Here is a 25,234-nt window from a genome sequence, read left to right on the forward strand (position 1 = left end):
AAATGACACAGGCATCTCCCAGAAGAAAATGAGCCGATGTACAAGAGGCATCATTGTGGAAAAAAATTATTGCTCATTTTTTATTTAGATTTGAACAAAAAGTGGCATGTGAATAAAAGTAATTTTAAGTCAGAATTTGCCAGAGGTATGAATAATTTCAGGCTTGACTGTATATGATATATATTTGCAAAAAGGACATTTTTTACTTAGGCTGTTTTCTTCAGAAAAACTGAATCATATGTCAAACAGCTGTTGGAAAGATCTGCATTCAAACCCCCAGGTTTGATATATGGAGAATACATATGTGGAATAACCAATTCTTTTACGTTTTGAGTAATTTGTATAGAAATTCACCAAACCACAATGACTCTAATCACCTTTAGCATTGAATCAAGCTTCTTGTTTGATAGAGTTGGTACATGGAGGTTTAACAATCACATTCATACATATGTAGCTGGAAATCAAATAATGTAAGATTTGTAAGTCATGTTTTTGTTGTAGTTTATTTTAAGAAATATTCATTTTCTAAACATTTTACAACCAGCTGAGGAATGACACTAAATTATTAAAACCATATTAACAAATATCAATGTCAGTGTGAATCTTCATCAAAGTGAAATCATTTTGACCTTTAGTACATTTCCAGTGTTTGTGATTATAGCTTTAAAATCCTGTTTCTTCTGCTTCAACTGAAATATTCAAAACACTGTGTATGTGTGCATGGTGAATCCTGCTGAGGACCATCTGACACACAAACACTGATGCATGTAGACAGAGATGCTGTTTCCATGACAACCACATGAGGAAAATGTTTTTTTCCTGATTTTTCTGGCTCATTCCCATTGAAACACCTTCATCCTACAGATTTCGAACCTTTGACCTGATCAGGTCTTATTTTGATAGTTTTCAACACTTCCTGTGTTTCATCTGGTGTGTGTTTCCTTGTTTGCATTCTGGTTTGGTGACACAATCCTGTATGTTTAAATTTAAGCTTTTTTCTGCTCTACCTTGACAGAATGTTTTGTACATATCTTCATATCTATGTACGCCTCTTTCTTTCCCTCAATCATTTCATGGTTCTCAGTCTGGTTCACATTTGGAATTTGAAGCAAGTTGTGACTGAAATCCTGTTAAAATCAAGTTCAGTTTATAACAACTGAACTGAAGTCCTGCTCTGTCTGGCACAGCAATACAAAAAACACTATTTCACCATCAAGGTACCTTCATGACAATCAGACTGAGTTTTATTTTTTACAAGCTAGGCTAGACGGATGGTGGGAAGCTGAAGGGTGGTTGGTTTGGATCTGCAGTTTGGTGAAGATTTCAGAGGGAATCACAGCTGCCTGGAGTGAGCGATGAGCAGGGGATCAGATGAGGAGGAATGTTGGACTTTTGAGAAGCCCTTGTTTCTTTTGTCCATTGCACTCTCAGAAGGCAGAGGAAAAGATAGGCCTTAGGCTGGAGGGAGATGATGCAGAAGTCATCAAGGCGATGGACCATTATTGAGTTTTGTAATTGTTTTGGGGCCTCCAGCAGAGGGCTTCTGAGAGCAATTCAAATAATCAAGTCAAAGTTGATCATTGAAGCAAAGTAGGAGGCACCTCAACATTTGATAGCAAAGAGGTGCCAGGTGGAAGGATTTTAAATTTACTAGTAATGTCTGCTTTAGCCAGCAGAGGTGGCAAAAGTCCTTGCAGCCTATACTTAAGTAGAAGTACAGATACTTGTGTGAAAAAAGACTGGTAAAAGTAGAAGTACTGACTCAACTGGGAAATTACAGGGTCTGAAATGATACTCAATACATCTTTAGATGACTCCACAAAACTAAAAAAGTTTGACACAAAAACATGAAACTCTTCTTTTATTAACAAGCTGCTCAGAGCTGGTACAGGGAACAAAACACATTCACCATGAATCATTCTTGAACAGTTCTTTTAAATGCGACCATGGATGAGGAATGTCTTGCTTTTCCGAATTTTCTGCATCGTCATCGGACTCTGCCACTCTCCCTGGATCCCTTTGTTCCTCCACGTTGCACTGCGAGTTTTCTCTCTATCGTAACCTGAAGACTCTGGACTTCCCTCTAGTTAGTTACGTCCTTTACGTCGTGTCGTCGTCTGTGGAGGTTGAAAAAGTAACGAGCCTGTTTCGATCATGTAATGAGTAGAAAGTACAGACATTTGTGTTTAAATGTAGGGAGGAAAAGTAAAAAGTCCTCAGAAAAATAAATACTCAAAGTACAGATACCTGAAAAATCTACTTAAGTACAGTAATGAAGTATTTGTACTTTGATACTTCCCACCTCTGTTAGCCAGCCATGCCCCTTTGGAGGAAGAAATCATCACTGGGCAGGCAACTGTTAAGACTCAGGTGGTGCCTGCTGTAGGGGGCTGATCGGTCTATTATGAGTCAAATTTAGTCTGTGTATTTCCTAGTAGCCACACCCAGAGGGCTAATACAGACCTTGGGGAAAGGAGACTGTGAGAAGGGACTGGTCATGAAGCCTTCTGATACTTCTTGCTGGAAAGAAATCAACTTGGGTCATTCAGACTGGATTGAAGGTTTTTTTGAATGTGAAAGTTATAGATTAAGAAATGATTCCAGATGAAAACCATCTGAAAGGCCTTTTATGAGGAATTTAATGAATTGTGTGTTTGAGTAATTATCTCACATGATAAGGTGTGAGTGGACAGTCATAGTCAGGTTGGGTTTTGGGGGCAGGTGGGGTAGGAGTAGCCTCCACCGTGAAATGAGCAAACATTGAGGTAGCAGCATTGCAACACAACACAGCCAAAACTGTACAAACTACTGCATATACTGTAGATTTAGCACATTGTTGTAGTAACTTGTGGGCTGGGATATTTGAGGGGGGAACAAGGGTAAGGGTGGTTAAGAGTAGTGTCCAGCAAAGGTGACATTAAATGGCTGAAGTGAAGCCAATGGGGCAGACGATGAAGCAATACTGTCATTTGAAGAAGGTGTCACTACAGAAGGTGGCAGGAGCATGGGAGCTGTGGGAGGCATAGTGATCCTGGTAACTATAACTGGGGGAAAGTATTGGGGGTGCGGTAGCAAAGAGCTTATGTCCCAGTGCCAGGGAGGGGGATTGCTGTAGTAGGAGAGTGGATGATATACCAGTCCCATGGGGAGAGGAAAGGTTGTGCTGGAAGGAGTGAATGGAGGAGAGAGACACTGGCAACTCAATCAGATAGAGCAGTTGCTGGAATGAGGTTATGCTGAAGAGTGGTTAGGGTTGCCAGCGCAGTGCTAAGCAGGGGAAGCAGTCTCTACTGGTTTAGTAGAGACTCTTTTGGTGCGGGGAATACTTGAGCCTCTGTTTCAAAGGAGGGAAGAACAAGACCTAGTTTTCTGTGTTGTTGTTTGTAGGTGGCTGACTTTTTGTGGATGCACTGACTGTGTGTGGGTTGGTGAAGAGGAGTAAACAGACAAGTCATTCTAAAGTTATAGGAAGCAAAGGGACAAGTGTTGTGGTATGGAAATTACTGATCAAACTATTGGATGAGAATGGGTTAGATATGAAGGTGTTGAGAAGTATTTGTGGCCTGTCTGTAGTGGCTGACAACTCATTGTCTTTAGAAAAGTGAAGAAGATTATATGGAGAAGTGATATGCTGGAGTGATCAATTCGTCATGGGAGAGATTGAGCACCAAAGGATCCATGAAGAAAGTGAGTGACTGAACAAAGTGATTAAGCTGTAGCTTATGTGATACAATGTTTAGCATGTCAGGGGTTGTGCTGTCGGGCACAGAGAAGCAAAATGTGTGTAGAGAAGTGGTAGATATAGGTCTATGACCAGAAGTGGCAATGAAAGCAACACTTTGGCTCAATAGTTGTTCATCCTTTAATTTTGATGAGGATATAACTCAAACAAACATGAAAAACAATAATCTAATGCTCTCACTTCAGCAGCCAGACTTCGAAATGTGTGAATATCGCCTGTGAAGCAGCAAGATTCACCTCACACTTTTATTTTAGGCCAATGTTCTCAGCTTCATCCCACATCTTACAATGAAAGGAGAACAATTTATTCCCATCTTATTAGAAATATTTTTACATTTAATACCTTTGCCTTACTTTTCTGCATGTGATGACATGAAATTATGTTTATGTGGGCTTTTTGTAAGTAGAAGTGTAGTGTGATAGAGATAGTAATGATACCAAAATTAGTAATATGCTTGATGGAGCATGACATACAGTATAATAATGGATTTTTGTTCCCTATACAGGAGATTAGTGTATATAGTACTGGCAGACAGTGACTTCATGTTGCTGATATAACTAGACACCATGACTTGGTAACACACACACACACACACACACCTCCTACATGGATCCTAGCATGGAGGCGGGTTCTAGCTGCAATATTTTCTCAGGAATATGTTTGTGGAGCCATTTCTTGACAAAGATTTTCCACTGTGTCATGTAAAGGTGATGAGGTTTTCTTCATATGCTGAAGAGAAGTACAAATGGTAGTGCTAATTTAAATGGGAAAACGTAACATGTAATCATTTCCTCCTTAGATTATTTTATATTTGGCACAGACTATAGTTCCACTTCTGGACTTTTACTCATTCTCCCTGATTGATGTTCTTCTCCCGGACTATCTGTAAGCACACATCCTATTGTACAAGTAGAGTACCTTAATAGGGTTAATATTTGTAGGACTTACTAGATTACTGTTGCCCTGAAGTATATAAACCTTATGTAGAGCTCATTAAATAGATCTTAGTTATACAGCTATAGTCACCGTTGTTGTGACATTGTGGCATTCTGGGTAATGATGGCTCATGGTTGTAGTGGCCTGGGTTCCATCGTTTTGAACCATCTGGCTTACAAAAATGTCATCTTTTAGGTTTGAGTCAGAATCAATGAAGAAGAAGATCAGAGGATGTAGAAGGCGAGTGGGGAAAATGCTTGATGCCAAGACCCTAAACCGATGCTAATAGGAGAGCATTTGCTGAAAGGGGCTGCAATTTCCCGCTGTAACTGTTAAAGGTAAGTTATGGATCAGACAATTTTTGCATTGTCTGATATGTCACCTGAATGCATTATACACAGTGACATGTGCTCATTGCTTTTATTGTCACAGATATCCTGCAAACATATGAACTTTGAGGCTGTGATTTCTACACATCAATCATACCAGATGACATATACTTTTAATAAATATTGTTAGATTTACATAGACAGTTGACAGTTAATATAATGTCAATGGGCAACTCTGTGGAAGTCCAGAATTGATGTTCAATGATAATAAGACCCTTAGGCCCTGAGGTTAAAAAATCTACAGCAAATCTTTTCATGTATGTGTGTATGTATTTGTATGTCACCCAAACAAAGAGCAGATATTTGACTGGCTAATCAAATTATTATATCTCGTCATTTCATCTGAACTTCATCACTGCTGTCCTCTCTCTCAGGAAAAAGTACAAATATAACCTAACAATATTAGTAGTGGGAATTTATTTAGCAAGATAGAAAGAGAGATGTTTCTAATGTAAAGCTAGTTTTATGTGTAACATAAAATAACTGAAAAAACTCCCTGATATAACAGGTCATAATAAACTATATAATCTAAATATAGATATGATAGATTAATTCATAAACATGCATAAAATACCAGTGGTAGCTTTAATGAAACACATTTTTTATGAGTTCCCTTTGCTGAAAACACAAATTTTCACAGAGCCGACATTTTCCTGCTGCAGGCCAAATGGCTTCCTGCACAAACACACAGTATCAGGACAGCTCCTCCTCCTCCTGCTGCTCAGAGCCGTTCACCATCCAGGCTGTGACGTCATGTCACACACTGAGCTGGAGGATCCTGTTTCCACTCGGCTGATTCTTGGCATCGCATCTCAGAACAAGAAGAGAGAGAGACAGATATTGATAACCAGGTTATGTCGGAGGTTTTTAGCAAGGTTAACAGGGTGGCAGATAAACAGAGACAAGCAGGTAAATAAAGAGTTAACCCAGAGGATTTTTCTAGTTTGAGGAGAAACACATGGAGTCTGAAGAAAATCTGCTCAGTGTTTTCCTGCTGCTGCTCATCGGATCCCACTTCACAGTGGTAAAATGATACATTATGGTGTTTCTACTTATATTGTATTGTCTTCTGTTATAATGTTTAGATTAAATTGGTTATATTTATATTTTAATGTCTTCAGTTTCTTTCTGTTATACTTATGTATGACACTATATATATATATATATATATATATATATATATAGCTGTCAATCAATTAAAATATTTAATTTTGATCCTGCTGTAAATGTGTTTTACATGGATTTTTTTCCAAGCTTTGAATCCTCTTGACGTGGGGATGGGCAAATACGTTGGCTTTATGTGAATGTGTGTTCATTATTATTGCCATAATCCAAAACCATGAATACAATATGACATGATATAGCATGTTTGACTAATATACAAATAGGAAACTCAAGCCCAACAAGAAGAACAGAAGACCATAGTGGCCTGAATGTAACATCACCTAGTAATACTAACATAGCGTAGTACCTGTGCACTTGTTAGTGTTAAGTAAATGTCCCCTATGATATATATATATTGATATACAGTATATTGTAGTAGATGTTTTTGTGAGCCCTAATATTTCCCCATGTGAGATCTGACACATTTACATTTTGTGATATTAGTTGTTTTAATTGTGAAGGATCCAGGGAATGATCTTTGAGTGATTGAGGGAAAATGTAGATAACGAATATAATTATATTTTCCATATTATATTAACACTGCACCCTGGTACATTAATACATATATATTTGTAGTAAGGTTTTCTAATTGGATTTAATATTTAATAAGATTTATCATCGTATATAAATTAATGTTAATAACGGATTTTCACATGGATTACAGCAGATTAGGATCCATACTAGAAACCCAGAGACAATATGCACCATTTATACACTTATAGTTCCATTAAAAAGGATACACAACAACAATAATATTGCACATGGAGATAAAATACACAGGTAAAAATCACTCAGTAGAGCACAACCAAAGAACCAGATGTGCTACAAAATAAAAGAACTGAAAAGGAATTGGACTGGGATAACAAAGATTTTAACATATCTTTAACAGCTTCTGTAAAGATGAAAGCATAGATAAATCAAATTAAAAAAAATAAATACTGGTCCAAAGCAGTAGTTTTTCAAACATTAACTCACTCATCAGTAATTTGTTAGGGTGCATGATATTTAATGGTCTGTCGTGGTATTGAAGGTGGAGAGAGCGCTGGCTATTCACTCCGCCCCCGAGAATTCCTGCCGGTCCCAACTTTCGGGTTACAAAAGGCCACATATCCATTAGGCCACAACTGTCTAATGGATGATGATTACGTTTGTTGACATTATATAAAGTGTAGATCTATTATATGTGTTTTATTAGATGCAAAGGTAACCTTAACCCTAACCCATATTATAAACAATTAACTAATTTTTTAGAATTAATATGGAATGTGGTATAAATTTTTAGCCTCTACAAGGTTACACCTTTGCACCACATATACTGTAGGAGAAACAAATGCAAAACCCTTTATAATAAAACAGACAGTGTGTCATATGTACAAAAGGACATTCATATAAAAATGTAATCAGTTCTTAGATCAGGTGAGAGCCAGGTTTTTCCCATTATGTCCTGAGGTCTTGCAGTTGGTGGAGAGGAAGTCCAGCCGCCTTGATCTCAGGGTTAGGGAGTTGGTTGATGCCTGCATGACAGCAGAGCAAGTTGGGCTCAATTTGGACAGAAAGTGAGCCAGCATGCATTGTGCACTGTTCATCAATTCCACTTAGAACTGGTTTATCTTGAGCTTAATGTGGTTTTCCATTGTTAACTTTTAATTGCCTATCTAATAGGTTGGTCCTTCAAACCTTGAGGAGGGCTGGCAGGTTTACAGCTCGGCTCAGGATTCTGAGGGTCGATGTGTTTGTACAGTGGTTGCTCCTCAGCAGACGGGCTGTTCCAGAGATGCTCGAACAAAACAGTTGCGGCAGCTGCTGGAAAAGGTACAAATTATTCATATGCTAACAGGGGCTGTAGTAGCAGTAGTTTTAATGTACTACATGTGCATAAATGTGATTGTTTTCCAGGTAGAGAATGAAAATTAAGTGATTTAAGGAACCCCAGTTTCAGTAGTAGTCATACATGTTGTATAACGCATTATATGATGTGGTATTACTTGTTTTCCAGGTGCAGAACATGAGTCAGTCTATTGAAGTTTTGAACCAGCGGACTCAAAGGGATCTACAGTTTGTGGAGAAAATGGAAGTTCAGTTGAAAGGTCTGGAAAACAAATTCAAACAGGTGGAGGATGGACATGAGACTAACATCGCCAGACAGTACAAGGTAAGGGGTAGGGGGTCAAAGGTGCTTCATATGAAGATGTTTAAGTATGTTGCCTGGTTGTTAATTTATGGTAAAATGGAAAAAGAGCTCATTATGTACATTGTCAGCAGTGATACAGGTGAGGCTCTCTACTTCTGTGGTGAACAGAGAGTAGGGCAGAAAGACAAAACCCTGACTGCTGTTTAGGGTAGCAATTGAAAAGAATGAGCTCGCAAATAAAAGCAGATCAGATGTGTTTCTTCTGTATTATGGCTGCATGTGGCCTGAGCAGCTGTGTGGACTTTGAAAATATTTTCACCTTTGCCCTGAAATGAGGCATTTGAGGCAGTTTGGATATGTAGTTAGGATATGTCCTGGGCAACTTCCACTTGAGGACCTGGGAAGATAAAGAACTGGAGCAGCTGGATGTCTGTGTTACCGCACCTAGCTTGATTATACTATGACCTTGCCATGGATAAGGGACAGAAAATGGATCCAGGCTTATTAGTTAAAGTTGAAAGGATGACTGAACCTGCATTGATACTAATTTTGTGTCTGTTTGTCAGTCAATCAAGGCAAAGATGGATGAGTTACGTCCTCTGATACCAGTCCTAGAGACCTACAAGGCTGATGCTCTGTTGGTTCGACAGTTTAAGGAGGAGGCAGCAAATGTTACAGAGCTGCTGGGATCACTACAGGAGCAACTGGGAGGACCTGACTACCAGGAGCTTCACAGCCGAGTGATGAGCCTGGAGGACCGGCTTAGGGCATGCATGCAGCGGCTGGGTGAGTAAACAATAATAAACAAAACAAAACACAACAACAAACATAAAAACAGACTTTTTAAAAAATTAATCTTTCAACACTGAATAAGCAAAACTATGCGCTATCTCCTTCCATTTGAAATTTGGGCAGTAGCTTGTTCAGGTGTTTTTCTTATTTAATCCACCCTGGTACTTCATATGCTGCTGTTCAAATTTCAGCCTGTGGGAAGCTGACAGGAATCTCTGAGCCAATAACCATCAAAACATCTGGATCCAGGTTTGGCTCATGGATGACTGATCCACTCGCTCCAGCTGGAGACACGAGAGTGAGTTTGAAAAATGACAACAATAAGACAACACAGTATATTAACAACTACAATGGCACTTTTATTTAATCTTGCAGACATCCAGTCTGCTTTTCAAACTGCTGCTGTGAAGTTTATAGAAGTTTAGGACACCATGTAGGTGCTTTATAGGGAATGTATGATCCTGTGGTTTTGTGCTTAAAGTTAGGATTGTTGACTGTTGTGGTATCTGTCTGTCAGAAGAACAACTATTTCATGTTGCACCAAAGCATTGTGTTAATATTGCAATTGATGATCATAAATACACCCTCCAATTTACTGGAAAAGATGTTTTAATAGTCTGTATTTACTCTGAACTGAAATAGAACTGGCAGTGTTAATACGATATCTCAAAGCGTTTACAGTTTCTAACATGCATTTACCTGCAGTTAGTAATAATAATAATAAAATAATAATAAAATGACAAGGTAAGTGAAATATAGCAAATGTTGATATTTGCTATGTAGGGGTGAATTATATTACCTTCGAATAATAAAAAACATGTATTTATAGATCATTTGCATATGATTAATTTGGTTTATTCCCTTGTAGGTGTGGTATATGGATGGTTACCATAACAACCGCTTTGTTAGGGAGTATCAGTCGATGTATGACTTCATGACAACAGATAACTTCACCTCTCATCGCCTGCCTCACCCATGGTCTGGTACTGGTCAGGTGGTTTATAATGGATCCATTTACTTCAACAAGTTCCAGAGTCACACGATCATCAAGTTTGACTTCAGCACTTCACTCATCAGTCGGTCCCGACAGCTTGATTTTGCCGGCTACAACAACATGTACCATTACTCTTGGGGGGGCCATTCAGACATTGACCTGATGGTGGATGAGGGAGGGCTCTGGGCTGTCTATGCCACCAACCAGAATGCTGGAAACATTGTCCTCAGCCAGTTAAATCCAAACACTTTGCACATCATTCGCAGCTGGACCACCAATCACCCAAAACGTAGTGCTGGTGAGGCATTCATGATCTGCGGAACCTTGTACGTTACTAATGGGTACTCAGGTGGGACTAAAGTGTACTATGCCTACTCTACCAACTCCTCCACCTACGAGTACATTGATATTCCTCTGACTAATAAGTATAGTCACCTGTCCATGCTTGACTACAATCCCCGAGACAGAGCACTTTATGCCTGGAACAATGGCCACCAAGTCCTTTATAATGTTACACTTTACCACATTATACAATAAGAGTAAAGGATAGGATGCCTACATTAAAATCCAGTAATAAATGCTGTAGTTGAAAGACCAAAAGCAGTTAAAAATAAAGAATGCAATAGACTACAGAATAAATACAGGAAGACAGAAAAATCTATATTAAAGATTATTTATGTGCTATAGATAAAATCTCATCTTTGATTACGTACAGTCCGAGGAGAATACTGTATGTTTATCAGATTAATGAGCCTGTCTCCAGGCCAGAGGTACCTTAGCCCAGTTTAGCACAACAAATAAAAGCAGGAAGAAAGTGATAATTATTTCCATAAAAAGAAAATTTACTGTCGATGTTCAGATCTGTCTGATTGACATGTTGTAAGTAACCAAGTATTACATCCATTCAGCTACAGTTTTGGATTAACGTTCTTTCACCACAGTGTTTCTTTTTAATACCCACCTATTGAGCCCACCTATTCAATCAATAGCGTGTAAATATGTACACAGAAAAGCAGAAAGCAGATGTGGAAATGTGTAGATACTTTTTTGTAATTTGGGATGAAGTTTATCATGCTTATTCTAATTTTAGGCTAAACTAGATAAAACACCTAAACATGGATAGACTGTTAGGGGTTTAATTAGTTTTTATTCAATAAATCAAAACCACCAGTGGTTTTTAGGATAATACCTGAAGTTTTTGACAGAAATGCACTTGAATTATGAAACACAGATGCAATCACAATGAAGTTCACGTTTATATTTCACAGTGAGATGTTGAAATGGGGGAAAAACATAAATGCCACACATTAATATGCTAATCATTTTTGTCATTGGGAGACACTTTCTGACTATGAAATCAGGACCATAGTTATTCTGAAGTAATAAGAATAGCAATGTTTTTTCTGACTGTTTATTATATAGCAATACAATGTCTTTATTATAGACTCTTATCAAGTTATACCTTCAGTTTCCAGGAAATGGAGCAGGGCTATTGCATTATATTTTCCCCATCTTTTCACATAGAATGACAGTCCTGGAACATATGTCCTGTCAGAGGTGCTGCTGAAAACATGCACATGCATACCAGGGTAATGGGGAGACATTATTGTACCACATGCAATGAACAGAGGCATTTAAATTAAACACAATGCTTAGTTCCAATGTCAACAAACAGTGAATGCTGCAACACCATCAGCAACCCCCTCTTTGCACCTGCATGGAATCAGAACACATGATGTATTTTGTCAGCAGGGACTTTAGACACCAAGTCCTACTCAGCTTGTTCAGGTCAGTTTAAGAAAGAGCTTCTGAACACTGAAACACTGAAACTGTATTTATGAACACTGAAACTAGAATGAATTCTTATAGTGAAAGTTGGTGTTTGATTGTTGTGTTTGCTGTCTTCATAGTTAGGTTTGCATGGTTTCATTAAACACCTGCTATATTTACTCAAAAGTAGGAGCCCTTAATTCTAACAGTCCTCTGAAAACAATTTCACCTCAGGCACCTACATAACTACCAGCGTCCACAGGCAAGTCTGTGTTGAAGATCAGACAAAATCAATTATGTATATGTGTGACACAACATATTCAGGTTTTTGTTTAGAAAACATTAAGTGTGGATTAATGTATGTACAAAATTAAAATGGATGTGACTGTATTACAGACCTATATTTTTTAGGAAATGCTTAAATATTTTACTCTATTTAAATTTAATTCTGAGTGTACAAAAGTTCAGAGTGGAACCCTTTATAAATGTCATAGCAATTTACTAAGAAATGCACTATAATAATGACTAGATTTTTGTTTCTTGCTTGTTTTTTGTATTGCAGCTGGTCTATACTGTATATCTTAGCTGTTCATTGAGATTTGGTATATGATATATTCGAAGAAAGTGGAATGATTTTCGAAAAGAGAAGGTGTTTTATTATTCAGGAAGCTGCTTGTATGATATAAATGGAAACAAAATTTTGTAACCACCAGCCTTATCACCTAGTGTTTTTGGATTGAATTATCTCCACATGATTTCTTTGTACAAAACAAAATAAAGAGGGTCAGCTAAAATTGTATGGCCTGGTAGTATTGTTTGTGTTTGGAATGAAAATAACAAAAAAATGTCATATTCCTGTACTAGTCAAGTACCTTTCTAGTTTGTCCAGCTCTTCTTGAGCTGTACAAACTCCACACTTAGCGCTCGTTAGCCTACAGTTAACTCCTAGCTGCTAGCGTGGCCTCCTCCTGTCTCTCCTGCTCGATCCCTCATGTTTAGTTTTTCTTCTGCCTCCTCTAGTGAGACCTGGAATAAGTGGAAGCTTCTGGCAGCTTTGGAGTCAAGAATCACTGAACTGGAAGCTGTGGAACTAGTAACTAGTGGCTGATTTGTTCTCAGGAGTTGACGTACAGCAGAAACATGTCAACCTCAACCAGCATGACAGTACTACCAATACAATTTTACTATAAAACATATTTGCTTCATCAAGGCTGCCTGTTATACAAACTCCTTTAAATATTGTATTACCTACAGACCAACACAATGACACACCTTTGACAAAAAAACTTCTATTAAAGCCTCAGAGAAAGATGGGATGGTGAGATCCACTACAACATGAAGCAACGAGGCTTAGTCAGGACATCCGCTCAGATGCAGTTTTCAGAGCCAGCCAGCAGGTGTTGCTCTTCTGACTGTATCAAATGCTTCAAAGCAGTTTGTGTTTTCAGGCCTGCCTGCTCATTTTTCTCACCAGTTTTGAGAAACTGCCTCTGGTAATTGGCAGTTCCGTAATCAGAAACATGAAGTTAGACTCCAGTGACCATAGTCGGATGTTTCCTGGGGCCAGAGCCACATTGAGTGAGACCTGCAGGTGCTGGCTAAGGCTGATCCAAATCAGGGTAAGATTGTTATTCATGTCGACAGCAATGACACCCAATTATGCCAATTGGAGGTCACTCAATTAATGTGGAGTCGGTGTGTAAAAAAACTTTTCTCTAGGTCTCTCCACAATCTGACCAGTGTTCTTTTCTCTCTCCTCTACCCACTCACCCCAACCGGTCGAGGCAGATGGCGGCCCAAACTGAGTCCGGTTCTGCTGGAGGTAAAGCGGCAGATGATGCCATTGACCAGGTTCTTACTTTGAGGAGTGAATGTGTCTGTAATTGGAGCACTGGCTCCCCCATGTGGATTGGAGATAAAGTGCATGCGTTTAAATGCCCAGTGGCTGTGCTGTTGTGTGCACTGAACCTGTCTGTTAAATGTGACTCTGACCAGTATATCGTTGATGTTTTTGTTCCTCCTCAAAGCTGAAATGACCTTATAGTGTCTGAATGGGATGTGATGTGACAGTATTGTCTGAAAGTTGTCTTTAAAGGCAACTTGTAGGGGAAGGTAAGTTTAAGAAAAAGTTGTCACCAAGGGGATTCATTGGTTGGGATCAGCGGTGGTGTTTACTTCCTGCAGCTGCTGCTCGGTGGCGTGGTTGGTGTGTCCGTCAGGTGAGTTGTTGGTGGGATAGAGAGATGCCAGAGTGGTCCGCTTTATGTGCCGGAGAAACCGTCTGGAGTAGCCCGTCTGTCGGAGGCTATGGAAGAGAGTGGAGATGGAGTTGTGTAAGTCTATTTGTATGGGAGGATGTTCTGTGAAACCTAATGATTTGAGATTTGACTATACCACGGAATGTATGTTTGGGATGGTAGATATTTTTATGGAGCAAAGCATTTATGTCTGTTTGTTTGAAATAGACCGTGGTAAGTAATTTCTTATGCTCATTGTCCTGTGGGCGGTCGAAAAACACTGTGGTATCGAGAAAAGTGACTTCATGTGGGTCTAGTTTGTGTTTAATTTGAATTTGTTTATGATGACTGTTAAGGATTGTGATGAATTGGTTGAAGCTGTTTTTCGCCATGTCCCCAAAGACCGATGATGTCGTCCAGGAAGCGAAGGTAGAAGAGGGGCTTCAGCGGACATTTCTTCAGCGTCTCTCTCTGGCACTCGCTCATATACAGGTTGGCATAGGACGGTGCGTATCTGTGACCCATCGCTGTGCCTTGTACCTGCAAATATTGTTGATGATCAAAGGTGAAGTCGTTATGTTTCAAACACATTTCCAGTAACTGTAGGATTTCAGTGTCCGGTCTATGGTTATCTGGATTTTTATTAAATATATTCCTGACTGTCTGGAGTCCGACTTCTGTGTCAATGTTGGTGTATAAACTGTCAAAATCTATTGTAAAGAGAAATGTGTCGAGGGGTAATTCCATAGGACGGATGGTGTCAAGAAAGGGCCAGGGTTAAGTTATAAGGACATAACCACGATTATTATTTGGTAATCCTCTGGAAAAGAAGTGAAAACAAGACTTACAGTCTCATACACATATACAGAAACTTATGAATACACTAATCAAAGAACTAAACAGACTCAATCTCCACATCTCCAGTCCAACAAAATATATACAATATAGTGATAAAATGGACTCTGGATTAGAATCACTGATATACAGTAAGAAGATTTACAAAAATCCCACATAAGTCCAATGACAACATTTTGTAATTTTACTGCCAATGTGTTTCAGTTATTTTAATTTGTGCAACAATAATCACTATTATCTCTGTCAAATCCTGTATGTATACATGTACAATGCATCATCAGTGTTGTTTTTTGTGAATGTAATTGCTGAGTAGGTACGTTTTGTTACCAAAGCAGGAAGGAGTGATACAAAATTAGATCAAGATGGATGTTTGTGTGTGCACACATTCATGTTTCCTCAATAACAACCTCAGACTATTCCAAATCCTAAAATCGCTTAACCACTCAAATTACGCATTATTCCTTCCTGCAATCTTGATGACATACTGGTGCACATACTACATGACCGAGTGCAGACAAGATGAACAAATAATGTTTGATGTTTTTTTTTTTGGAAGGGGAGGTGTGTGTATTGACCCCACACACAATGAGGAAGGTGATTCCAGTGGACAAAGAATCTTCAAGGATCACAGCGGGAGATTTGAAATTTATTTGGGATTTGAGGTCAGAAAATCTCCAAAATACAATCAGATGCCACCATACAAACTGAGAAAAGTGTTTGTTTCCTTACATTAACCCCCCCCCCCCCCAAGTATTTTTCTTTAATTAAAGGGTATGTTTTGAAGAATGTTAGACTGCTTCCTCTTTTGGCATGAAATTAACTGAAATAAACTGCAATCTGCAGAATAATCCAGTACAAACATTTTTTCTAAAGAGACTGGCCTGAGAAAAACAACCAGCAGAGATGGCCTGAATAGTGATACTTAAAAAACCTAATTTCCCAAGAATACAGTATATAAAAATAATAATTGAAAAAAAAGTCCATCCCATCAAACACAATATTGAACCCACCTTCAGTCTCAAATAGACAACTATAGACTGCTTGTTTACATGAAGATCAATTGGCAAATAAAATTCTGATTTATGTATTGGTTTATTTTATCAGTATCTTGACCTGTATGCAAATTTAGTTCAAATCTACATAGTCAAATCATGCAATGCAAAGCATTGCGACTAAGAAGTTATTGAAGTATAAAGAAAATCTGTTGTTCTCATAATAAGCAAATTCATGCTGCATTTTGATTTTTTCTACTTTAACCAACACCTAAAAACAGCATGTCCCACATGCCATGCCCTATGATAGTTAAACATTAACACAAACAAATCACTAAAGACAAAATAGAAGAAAATTCAATAAAACAGTAGTTTCTCTGCCATAAAAAAGCAAAAGTATTCTCTCAATTTAATATTATTTTCTAAAAATTCATATTCAGATACCATAAAATAATTTGATTTAGAAATAATGATCATTACATGTTTGTCACTTTATATATATAAACAAAGACCTATATTACACACTCAATTAGCAGCATTCTATTTGTTTTGTAATTTTGTTTTTGTGTAACACATAAGTGAATATATCAATATGCCATACTTAAACATGATTTTAATGGAGACTTGTCAGCCAATCATAAGTAAGTAATCTTTGTGGCCAACCTATTTGTTGATGAATGGATCTAATGAAGAGCTCTATGTGTTAAGAGCGAGAGCCCGAATTGGACATAGAAACTCAGTACATTTACATCATAATTGTGTAGTTTCTTAAATTAATGACATGTTTCTTAGTCAAGCTAAAGTTTCATTAGCATGTGTGAGCAAGTCCACCAGGTGAGAGGTTGTTTGCTCTGATTACAAAACAATCAATTGTTTTGAACTGATTTACACTTACACAATTTACAAAAGTCTGAGGAGGCCTATTTGAATTATTGTCATTTCATTGACTGTGATTTTGTAACATTAAAAAACATGTCTTTTTACCTGAATCTATTTGTTTCAGAGTGCATGTAAATGTACTGACGGTCCATGTGTTGTGTCTTTCTTAAACACTAACAAAAACACCCCCAACATTCTGTCGTTGCTATTATTCAACCTGACGGATGAAGATGTAACTTTGTTTTCCAACATAGAAGCATGGAAAAAGAGGCTCAGTGAATTTGGTGTAAAAAGTGTACAGGTGACTCAGCTGGTTTGAAGACACTTTGTAGTAGGACAGAGTGCCTGCAGACCAATCCAGATACACTCCTAGTTTTGGAAAAGAAGGAACAGAGATGGGTGCGTATTCCCTGTTGTGCATAGCAGCGTGCATGTTTTGTTTTTTACCTTGTTGAAAGCTCCATGACAATGCATTCCACCCGATACCAGTGTTGTTACCTGGTCCTTTTCTTTCCATTCCTCTGTACATGACAGCCACATCAGCATATGCAGACCACTCCACTTCCCAGTAACAGCGCCCTGTCAGTCCCTCGTTGCACACTACCTGTGGCCACCAGTCAAACCGCTCTGGCCTGTCAGGATAAGGGTGCTTATGTGTTGTATTCCCTGCTTTTTTGTTGCCCTCAGATATTTTGACGACTTTGTGTGCTGTGTTTATGTCCAGGGTGAGATCACACATGTCTGATAGAAGGAGAAAGACACAATCCATCACTTTTTGTCCACATTTACATTTGACAAAAGTGTGCACTCATACAGTGATCATCACATTTAACAAATCCCTAATTAGCCTACATATATAGTATATTTTAACATTGTTTTGTATGATTTTTACTTTTCACAACAATAAAATCCCCGAAGTGTACTGTGAACATACAGTGATTTTTTTTCACAGCATCAAAAGCTGGTATTGTTTTTATTAATAATTTGCTTATAGAATAATTTATAGTATTGAAAACCATGGTGGAATTTTAGATCATACACCAAGCAACAACCTATTAGTTTCTTTTTTGTTTTGCTTTGCTTTTTTACCTTTATGCAGAGCTATAAAACATTTTGTCTTTATCAATCATGGCACGTGTAAAGAAAGTTGTTTGGTCTTTGATGCAAAATAAAACAAAATATGATTCAATAAAAATCAGTATGAACAGATTATCATCTGAACTTTTCTGTTCTTTTGAAACAGTTAACACACTGTGAACTGTGACCAAACACTACCATACATATTTGTGCCATGACAATTCTGAATCTTTACAAGCACAACCAATTATTCTAAGTAATGATATTTTATGTGGAATAATTCTGCATTAATCCACATAAAAGCCACTAATAATCCCAATTATTTAAACCCAAGAATTAAGTTTTCCACAAATCAAGGCCAGTGTCAGTCAACGTTGCAGGTGAAATTCTCCTTAAATTATATATCTGTTGAAAAATGTGGTGGATTGTGCAGCTTTGCTGGAGGTTTGAACTCCTCTACTGTTTTATAGTTTAACTGAAATGTGATGATGCACAAAGATTGACTTACACCACATGACATCACTTTTGTCTGTCAGCTTCTCCACATCGATGTGTATCTTGTAAATGTCATCAGTCACCATGATGCCATTCTTGTAGTGATAGATGCTTGCTCCTTTGTAGTTCTCATTGGTCATTGCTGTTACAAGGAAACAAGTGTTGGTTTTGTTCTTCATGGCTCTGGCCAGGTTGCAGAAAGCTTTGGCCTTTTCTCTCAGTTTGGCGACCTCTTCAGGTGAATAGTACCACTGGTCTTGTTTTGAAAGACTTACATCCATGGAATTTGGTTGTATTTTGAGGGAATCCAGGTAGTCAGATAACTCTTTAAGTTTGGGATCATCACTTTCCACTGAAGTGAAAACATAGCACAGAGCATGATCTGTACCTGCAGCAAGAAGTTCTCGCTTAAAATCTCTCTGATTTAGGACAATCTTTATTTTTGTACCATTCATTATGTCTACACAGGATGCAATGGCTGTGGTTTCTATCTCTTTATCATCCATCCATTTGCTGAGGTTATCATGACTGAATGGAGATGTGTTTTTCTGTCCAAAGATTTTGGCCAATGCACTCTCATCTTCTTTACCCTCCCTGATGGAGGGAAGTTTCTTTGCAAGGGTCTGTTGGAAAAAAGCTGAGTAATAACTGCCCAGTTTTTTGAAGGTACTCAACTGGTCATGAACTTGTGGGAATCCTTTAATAACTTCGTCATCAAGACAGTCATTGCATCTCATTTTTATTTGTTGCAAGTCTTCAAAAGCATCCTGAACCTTTCTTACTAGTCCAACACTGATCTCATTTATGAGGTCAGGAGCCTTGGAATCCAGCACCTTCAAAGACATCAGCCAGATTTTCACAGGAGCAGCATTCTCTTCTTTATCTAGTAGAAGTTGTGGAAGGTCCGCATATGTCTTCACAGCCTCTTCAAATGTCACAGGATTGCTATCAAGAATGAGGTCTCCATAGAATTTGCAGGAGAATCTCTTGGTCAGGGCTTTTTCTTCATCACTCAGTTTGAGTTCAGCTCTCCCCTCAACATCAAATTTGGGAATCTTCTTTATGAGTGCTTGCATGCTTCCCTCAATAGTCACAACACTGCTAGCATCTAACTTCTCACTGTCAAACACAAAGAATGCATTTGTTCCATAAAGGATTGCTGTGACAACATGTGTTGCTGAGCTTTTTTCAATGACATCTTTCTGATGCTGGTCCAGTGTTGCAAGAGAAGTCATTCTCAACTGCTTGAAGTTGGTGGTAGCTTTGTACTGAAATGTCACTCTGCTTTGGTTGTGGAATCGCTTCTTGTCGTTCAGGTACTTGGCAGATCCTCCAACTTCAATCAGTCCACCAAGGAAACTGGCTTTCAGAGAAGCTTGGACATCTAGCAGAGAAGACTTAGATTCCACAGTATCTGATGCTGTAATTTCAGAATCACTGGTGTGATGAGGACTCACAACTGATTTCTCCTTGAGAGTTTTTTCATCCCACAATGTGACACCTGCAAACAAAGAAAATCATCAGACACCTATTAAAGGTGACAATGTGTTTTGTTATTCACTATTATCTATTTTATAAATCTACTCATCCTGTTGAGGGCCGCAACAGTGCTGGAACCTATCCTAGCGGTCATAGGAGGAAGAGGGGGCATACACTCAGGACAGGTTCCCAGCCTGTCACAGGGCTGAAATATACACAGACAAATTCATTCACTATGTGGTCAATTCAGATTTCTCAAATCATCTATCATGCAAGTTTTTGGTGATGGGAGGAAGATGGAGTACCTGAACTGAAGCCACAAAGACACAGAAAGAACATGCTAATTCAACACAGAAAAGGCCCAGTCAAGTTTCAAACCAGGATCCTTCTTGTTGTGAGACAAATGTGCTAACCACAAAGCCACTGTGCTGCCCCTTATTGTTAATATATTATATAGAAAAATATTAATGGTACAGTTTACAAATCATAATTTTGTCTGAAAGATATTAAGTATTAAAAGGGCAAGGCATCAGTCACTGTTTATTAAAATTCAAAGAATATGAGTTTTCCTAACAAGACTGGTGATCAGCTATGGAGCTGGTGGGTTTTGGGGGGGTGGTATTAAGATATTTGTGTTGTCAGTGGCTTGAGAATGATATGGAAACCTGTTGTCCTCAAAGTCACTGGGATCACTTAAACTTTGTACATAACATTGAGGACTTCAGAGTAAACAGTTTGTTTTTCAGGGGTTTTCTTTAGGCCAAATAAATGAACAATGGCACGGTGGTTTAGTGGTTAGCACAGTTGCCTCACAGCAAGGAGGACCTGGGTTCATATCCTGCCCTTGCCCCTTCTGTGTTAGCTAGAATCTTCTCTTCAGGCACTCCTGCCTCCTCCCATCACCAAAATCATGCATGATAGGTGAGTTGAGAAATCTAAATTGACCTTATGAAATAAATGAGAGTATGAATGAACCTGTCTGTGTATATGTCAATCCTCCTCTCAAGCCCTATAACAGACTGGCAACCTGTCCTGGGTTAACCCGACGTCTCGCCATTATGAACAAGACCATTATGAATCACCACCAGAGATAGTGCAGAAGAGAATGCAGTGATGAGGAAGGTGAGACTGTAGCCCATCACAAATGTGACTGAAGTTTTGCTTTTGGATTTTGAAATTATGAAGCCATTCAGAATTGAAGAAAATGTTCACAATTTGGTCCCACTAATATTGACAATGTTCAGGCACACAAATCCCTCTGTCAACTAAAACACCTCTACTACCACGTAGTCTCTACCATGATTATGCAGTATTTGAATATAGTTACAAGAAAGACATTCTTTCTAATATTAACGGAAAAGCATTCTTGGTTTTTTGAAATCTCAGAATGTCTTCTTGTTTGTTTTTCATATTGCATAGATCATCAAATCTGAAGCGCAATCTAAATACACCAGTCACATTTTATTGTCAAATATGGACATGAATTTGATCTGATCTTGGAAAATCCTTTGTCTGAATTTTGATTTCAGAAGCTGCATGAAAACACATGAAAAAAATATAAATGCAGCCAAAGACATCACTTTAAGACAGGCTAATAGGAGAAGTCTTTGAGGGCCAAATAAGGCAATAATTGTTTTGAATAAGACCAAGCGTGTTTGTCCTTGTCCTGTAATATGTGAAGTGTCTAAAGATTGTGCACTGTAAAAATGGTGCCGTTGCCTTTGTTATCGAGAAATCAGAATACATCTAACATCATGGGCCTAATGGATAGAGAGTCGAACTTGTAACCTGAAAGTTGCGGGTTCATACTTGACAATACCATACCTCACATCATGCTCAGATTCCAAAACAAAACTCATTTGTGGTTTTAGGAGAGAAATGATTTTGATTAGTTCTAAATGACTGCATGTAAGACTGCACAGTGCTTAAGGGATTCAGTCATGTCAAACCAGACACAACACTGATTAATATTTAAATTGTCCTTCAAGAATATGAAGAGGGTGGGCTGCAAAATACTTTTAATAACATCTTGAATAGAGATACACTTTTGAGTTGCTCGCTATACAACATTTATGATTTTCTGGGTGCTAACTCAGTAATTCAAAATTGACTCTTGTTCTCAAGTTTAATTTCATTGTATTTTAAAAAACAGTTAAATTCAATAATGCTTATCCACAAACTGGTTTAGTAACAGCTAGAACTCTGTATTGATAAAATCAATATGCAATAATATAAAACTTGCTTGTTTCAGCAAAGGTTGTGATGTCATTAATGACTGATCTTAAGACTTTAGGTTGTTTCTTCTAAACAAAGTTGTCAAAGTTGAAATTTTCTTTTAAACAAAGAAGAATTTGATCATTTACTTGAGTTTCAGAAATATCTGATTATAGATGTATTGAAAATAAAATGAAATGCTTTAAAGAAAAAAAAATCATTTTGCAAAAAAAAAACAAAACAAAACAAAACTAAATCAAATTATCAAAAAATTAAGCTCAGAATTTTTCATTTCCTCACTGTAGACTTTTGGGATTTTATGTAGTGTGGTGCACTCTTCAGATTAAGTTCATTTTAGTCACTCTTCCAATGCAGATCATGAGAACTTCAGAAAAACACCTTTCCTATCATCACTGCCTGATCCAAAGGTTTTGAAAACTATAAAGTCAACAGGTACCTGGGATCAGCTGATCCTCATGGGCATCATAGAGCATCCCTAAGGTGAAAGGTCGACCCAGGCTAGCCACAGTCATGAAATCAGAGTTCATCTCATAAGCTTCCTGTGAAATATCAGACAAAAAACAACAATATAGCTTTTAACATATCTGAAAAATCTCTGTACTCATATAAAAGCCATAACATGTTGACAGTAACACTGACTGATCAGCTAAATGAGATGAAATGTCAGATGTATTAAATCATTAACAGTTATGTGTCAAAAAGAGTTTGACATGTTAGATTACTGCCCACTACTAGCTCAGAAATGAAGAAGCCATTTGAAGAGAGATGAAAAGTCTTCTAAACTAAACAAGTCCACTCATCTTGACTTATGACTTAAGACCCAAGTCATATTCTTTTATTCAAATAATACTTGTATTTGACTTTTGAGAAATAAAAGAAAGCATGTAAAATTGACTGAACATTTGGCTGGAAAATAAGATTTCAACAGAAAACAAAAAAGAGCCTAAATGCAACTTTGCCCAGAGATGAAATGTGCAAAAGGTCTAAAGAAACAGAAATGTGTTCTTACCATTGTGAAGTTTTGTAGCTCAGTTGAGGTGCAAGATCGTCTTCTTGAATTCCAACTGCAGGTTCAGTTTGATGAATTGGTAATGGCGTTATTTATACACTGCCAGATTTTCAATTCTGCTGACTCTGCAAATGGAAACACCCACAAAGCCTGTGCCAGACACACACACACACACACACACACACACACAGGCAGGCAGAGCATTAGAACCATGAGAGACACTGATCACTTTTGGAAACACTGTACATCTAAAATTGTAAATTTTCAATTTTTATAAAGTAGAGTTACACACTAAGTATAATGCAACCACAGGGGGGCACAATTCAGTGTCTTCATGTGCCAAGTCCGGGTAAATGCAGTGCCAGTGTCAGTGCCAGCCCCTCCCCTGTGCCTTGTGTCTCTCTCTCTCTCTCTCCTTTTCCCTTCTGTGTTTATTATATTATTCTGAAATAAATAACTATGCACGCTTATCGCAGCCTTATCAAGACTCAGAAAACTGGTTTCGGTTTATTCTGTATGGCTTTTGCAGTGTAAAATTTACACAGGTAAGATCTGCATGTTACTGATAAGCTCTGAAGCTGATTAGCAGCTGTATTTTAAAATGTCTTACAGTATACAATGATTACTTTCCACAAAAATGCCGCCCATATCTTACAACAGATTACTTTCCACAGAAACACCACGCACATTTTGAGGAAGTTTTCCACAGAAGAACCACCCACACTTTGATAACTGTACAGTCTAAAGTAGGTCACCAAACTGCCATTATTGTGAAACTCTTAGCTGTGTTGTTCACTGCTGAACAAATTCATAGCCAGATTAAAACGTTACCCAGGCCTGTGTTGAGTTTTTATTTTAAAAGATTTCACAGAAAGAGTAGCACCTGCATGTTTAGTTCCAAGAGAAGTGAATACTGTGTCAATTAAAGTACTCCTGTCAATGAAATTTTGTTTGCGTAAGAGAAATTAAAATGTTTACCCTCCTGTGACCTAATCCACCGTCCTTTAGCATAACTGAAATACTTCTGAATAGGGCCTATTGTGTATTGTGGAAATATAATTGTTGCTCTCAGTGAGAACAGTTTGCTCTAACCTTGACTATTTGATAAGGGCCCAGATGTCTTTCTGTGAGAAATCACCTCCCTTTTTGGGTTACCAGGAAAACTGATGTGTTGGATTAGGGTTAGGAAAGGGGGGAAGGTTAGGGTTAGGGCATGGCAAAGGAGGGTAAAGGTTAGGGTTAGGGTTAGGGTTAGGTATAGAGGGTGAAAGTCGCGATGACTCTCATTTGCATACTGGCTGTGACTGGTCAGAAGGAAGTTTGAAAATCAGCAGACAGCTCAGAGGACAGGCAAGTGGAGTTGCATGTGAATAGGAGGCACTGTGTGAATTGAAAAGCAAGCAAAAGAACAATATATACTGAAGAAAAAATGAATTAAAAAATATATCTATGAGAGGAAATCAAATGAATGAGATGAAGTATATCAGATGAAAAAGAAGAGTTTAAAAAATGTGTAAGCTTATATAAATTCCATCTATTTCAGACCTGCATTTTGACTAGTATCTCACAAGAGTGAATCTGTTTTCTTTTGAAATGAAAATAGTGGCTGTGTGTGTCATAAAGAAGCCAAATATGGATGGATGGCTACAGGTCAGATGTGGTTGCAAGTCATGCTGTGCTGACAGTGGATATATGCCCTCCTGTGGTAGCATTGGGCATTGCAAGAGTTAGGGTAATCAGAATCAGAATCGGTTTTATTGCCAGGTACAGCAAAGAACACTTTACAGTACTAGGAATTTGTCTTGGTGTCTGAAGCAAGCATATATGCAGGAGTATGTACATAGTTTTATAATAAACTAGAAAAAATAAAGAATAAAAATAAAATAAATACTATGGTATATACAGAAAAATGAAGAGTGCATGAAATATAGTGCATTTTAAGAGTGTTAAATTGTAGAGGGTGATGGGGTGGAGGGGGGCTGGGTCCTTCCTGAAGTCCACAATCATCTCCACTGCTTTGAGGGAGTTAATATTATAATAATATTTAAGACAACTGCA

General features: G+C 38.0%; 2 protein-coding genes across 5 annotated transcripts; one reads left to right on the top strand and one right to left on the bottom strand.

Moving 5' to 3' along the window:
* Positions 1-5,865: 5,865 nt before the first annotated feature.
* LOC113138825 (noelin-like) lies at positions 5,866-10,923 on the top strand. Its single transcript, XM_026321623.1, has 6 exons — positions 5,866-6,091; positions 7,894-8,043; positions 8,228-8,383; positions 8,929-9,148; positions 9,346-9,452; positions 10,023-10,923. Exons 1-6 carry the CDS (start codon positions 6,026-6,028, stop codon positions 10,683-10,685), a joined length of 1,362 nt encoding a protein of 453 aa, XP_026177408.1. The 5' UTR covers positions 5,866-6,025; the 3' UTR covers positions 10,686-10,923.
* Positions 10,924-11,347: 424 nt separating this feature from the next.
* LOC113139257 (neoverrucotoxin subunit beta-like) lies at positions 11,348-23,255 on the bottom strand. 4 transcript variants are annotated; one of them, XM_026322336.2, is made up of 5 exons: positions 23,177-23,255; positions 22,604-22,706; positions 18,467-19,954; positions 17,380-17,622; positions 11,348-14,223 (listed from the first exon to the last, which is right to left on the bottom strand). In XM_026322336.2, exons 1-5 carry the CDS (start codon positions 23,177-23,179, stop codon positions 14,180-14,182), a joined length of 1,881 nt encoding a protein of 626 aa, XP_026178121.1. In that variant the 5' UTR covers positions 23,180-23,255; the 3' UTR covers positions 11,348-14,179. The 4 variants fall into 4 exon arrangements, with proteins under 4 accessions (XP_026178121.1, XP_026178120.1, XP_026178119.1 ...); XM_026322335.2 differs by having other exon boundaries at positions 17,329-17,622; XM_026322334.2 differs by having other exon boundaries at positions 11,349-14,695; positions 17,329-17,622.
* Positions 23,256-25,234: the final 1,979 nt, after the last annotated feature.

Source organism: Mastacembelus armatus, chromosome 9 (genome assembly GCF_900324485.2).
Source record: "Mastacembelus armatus chromosome 9, fMasArm1.2, whole genome shotgun sequence".
Lineage (NCBI taxonomy): Eukaryota > Metazoa > Chordata > Actinopteri > Synbranchiformes > Mastacembelidae > Mastacembelus > Mastacembelus armatus.

What these genes read in the sequence shown, in the direction of transcription:
- LOC113138825 (XM_026321623.1), top strand. Translation starts at nt 6,026, where the DNA reads ATGGAGTCTGAAGAAAATCTGCTCAGTGTTTTCCTGCTGCTGCTCATC. An exon ending in TGCGGCAGCTGCTGGAAAAG is followed by an intron (nt 8,044 to 8,227) that starts GTACAAATTATT and finishes CTTGTTTTCCAG; the next exon opens with GTGCAGAACATGAGTCAGTC. An exon ending in GGCATGCATGCAGCGGCTGG is followed by an intron (nt 9,149 to 9,345) that starts GTGAGTAAACAA and finishes TTCAAATTTCAG; the next exon opens with CCTGTGGGAAGCTGACAGGA.
- LOC113139257 (XM_026322333.2), bottom strand. An exon ending in TGAGGATCAGCTGATCCCAG is followed by an intron (nt 19,955 to 22,603) that starts GTACCTGTTGAC and finishes CTTTGTTTGCAG; the next exon opens with GTGTCACATTGTGGGATGAA. An exon ending in CAAAAGTGATGTCATGTGGT is followed by an intron (nt 17,623 to 18,466) that starts GTAAGTCAATCT and finishes TCCTTCTATCAG; the next exon opens with ACATGTGTGATCTCACCCTG.